The sequence below is a fragment of the Electrophorus electricus genome, chromosome 6 (assembly GCF_041902795.1).
Source record: "Electrophorus electricus isolate QZ-2024a chromosome 6, ASM4190279v1, whole genome shotgun sequence".
In the NCBI taxonomy this organism is placed as follows: Eukaryota; Metazoa; Chordata; class Actinopteri; order Gymnotiformes; family Gymnotidae; genus Electrophorus; species Electrophorus electricus.
Genome location: NC_137502.1, coordinates 2,245,001 through 2,247,500, shown reverse-complemented (window position 1 = coordinate 2,247,500; position 2,500 = coordinate 2,245,001). Strand labels below are relative to the sequence as shown.

Below are 2,500 nucleotides of genomic sequence, written 5' to 3'. Positions count from 1 at the left end.
CTGACTGGCTGACTGGTGAACGCTGGTGATGTCATAAGCGTGAGGCAGGCCTGAAGGAGGCCAGTGGGCTCCGCTATTCGCCCGCTATGGCGTTGTTCGTTTGGAGGGTCTGACGAATAGCTGGTGCAGAGTGGCACACACACAATGTGCTCAGCCGCACACACACAGCCAGGGAGTGCAGTGTGCACTCCTGAACTCCTACACTGTCCTCCTCCCTTTGAAACACACGGTGTGTGTTTCCTATATGTTACACCCACTCCCAAAATGACTGGAACACCTGCCTAAAAATACCTTCCTCTTAAGTGGGTTACTGTCTGAGACATCAGCAATATGCCAATGTAAAACGCTGGGTTTGCGATTTGTTAAATAAGACAATAATAAGGTGGAAACATTTTAGGAGTCACGCATGGAGAACTGCACACAAGTCCAAATGGACTCTAAAGGGATCACACACACTTTTCCTCGCAACTGTACCACAGATTTCCATATGACATCAAGACTCAGTCCTAAATGAAATACAAAATGACTGTAAGTATATGGTGTCAAATATAAAGAGAACTGGACTCATAAATTCCTCTATTTTGCATATTTCCAGAGACTCTTATTATGTTGACAGCATGAATACATGAAAATGAAGGATAACAGAACGCAGAAGCAAAGCGTTTACCAGCAATACACTCACCCAGGAATGTTCTCTTCTGCTTCCTGGCCTTCAGCCTTTGGGCTCGTTTAAGCATGAGGTGGGCGGTGGAACTGCTACTGATGCCCCTGGGAGGAGAGGAGAGGAGAGGAGAACGAGAGGAGAAGAGGAGAGCAGAGGAGAAAGAGAGGAGAGGAGAGGAGAAAGAGAGGAGAGGAGAAGAGAAGGGAGGAGAGGAGAGGAGAGGAGAGGAGAGAGGAGGAGAGAGGAGAGGAGAGAAGAGAGGGGAGGAGAATGAGAGGAGAAGAGAGGAGATGAGAGGAGAGAGGAGAGGAGAGAGGAGGAGAGAGGAGGAGAGAGGAGAGGAGAGGAGAGAGGGGAGGAGAATGAGAGGAGAAGAGAGGAGATGAGAGGAGAGAGGAGAGGAGAGAGGAGGAGAGAGGAGGAGAGAGGAGAGGAGAAAGGAGGAGAGGAGAGGAGAGGAGAGAGGAGGAGAGAGGAGGAGAGAGGAGAGGAGAGAGGGGAGGAGAATGAGAGGAGAAGAGGAGATGAGAGGAGAGAGGAGAGGAGAGAGGAGGAGAGAGGAGAGGAGAGGAGAGAGGAGAGAAGAGGAGAGGAGAGGAGAGGAGAGGAGAGGAGAGGAGAGGAGAGGAGAGGAGAGGAGAGGGGAGCAGAGGAAAAAAAAAAGAGGAAAGGAGAAGAGGAGAGGAGAACATCTGAATGTGCAGGGTCTGCATTAATCTTTCCTTCCTGCGGGTTAAACCACCCGAGCTTGGCAGCGGAGAAAAGGGCCGTACCATTCCTCAAGGATCATCTCTGACCTTTCTGACAAGGCAGCAAGTCTTGGTGACGATGTTGGAGACAGATTTCTGAAATACACAAAACACGTACACAAAGTTTGCAATACGTCGTCAATACATAACACATATACAAACAGTCAGTTGGTGCACCTGCATCATGGCCCTTATGGTGATTACCTGTGGTTGAGGTCAGATGACTCACTCTTCTGCGACATTCCCTCGCTCCCTGTCCAGGCCTGCCTGGCTTTCCATGGCAATACAGGTGCACTCTTATGAAGCTCAGACAGAAGAGAAGGCTGAAAGGTCCCAGAGGAAAGTCGTGAGACGGACCCCTGCTTCCACACGGGAATCCTCCACTACGTGGGACCTCGTGTGAGACGACCAGCGTGTCGCAGAGAATGTGCTTCACGAGGAGAGGAAGCACATTCTCGGAGACACGTGAAAAGGTGTTACGTCCCTGCACCGCCCAGCTGTGTGGTTGAACTCCATCCCTGCTACACCAGCTGTACTGCCTCAGAGCTGTGCCACCGTGAGGCACTCACCCGGCCCTCTGCCTCCAGGTCAGAGTGGCACTACCGTGAGGCACCCACTCAACCCTCTGCCTCCAGGTCAGAGTGGCACTACCATGAGGCACACACCCATCTCTCGTCTTTCACAGAACGAGACCTCCTCAGGACAGGAAGTGCGAGCAGGAAGCTTTGGGGCGGACTAAAAAAAGTAACCCCATTGGTGGAGCCAATTAATCTGATGAACATTCGCCCAGAGAGGCTCACATCGGGCCGTCCCGCGGGCAGTGGGCAACGACAGCAATCCACAACGGCAGCCCTCCCAAGTATGCACGCGCTCTGCTCAGAGAGACTTCGGAACGCAAAGCTGTCTGGTCACTCTCCATTTCCTCCTGTTTGTCTAACACACACACACACTCCGAGGCCCTCTGAGGAATTAGCTAGCCTCTCAGGAGCCATAGTGCTGGTGAATTGTATCCTGTTGTTGTGGTTATGGCTTCAAAGCAAGTGGTGAATCACATTAGGCTGATAGCACTGCACTCTCACTGATGCGT

General features: G+C 51.7%; 1 protein-coding gene across 3 annotated transcripts in view; it reads right to left on the bottom strand.

The window, feature by feature from the left end:
* The window catches only part of lrriq1 (leucine-rich repeats and IQ motif containing 1), a 32,871-nt gene that overhangs the window by 14,097 nt on the left and 16,274 nt on the right, over nt 1-2,500 (bottom strand). For all 3 annotated transcript variants that reach the window (XM_081715851.1, XM_081715850.1, XM_081715852.1), the window contains exons 18-20: nt 1,618-1,736; nt 1,438-1,509; nt 683-768 (exon numbers count right to left, since the gene is read on the bottom strand). In XM_081715851.1, coding sequence (XP_081571977.1) covers nt 683-768; nt 1,438-1,509; nt 1,618-1,736 — 277 coding nt within the window. The remainder of the gene's footprint in view (nt 1-682; nt 769-1,437; nt 1,510-1,617; nt 1,737-2,500) is intronic.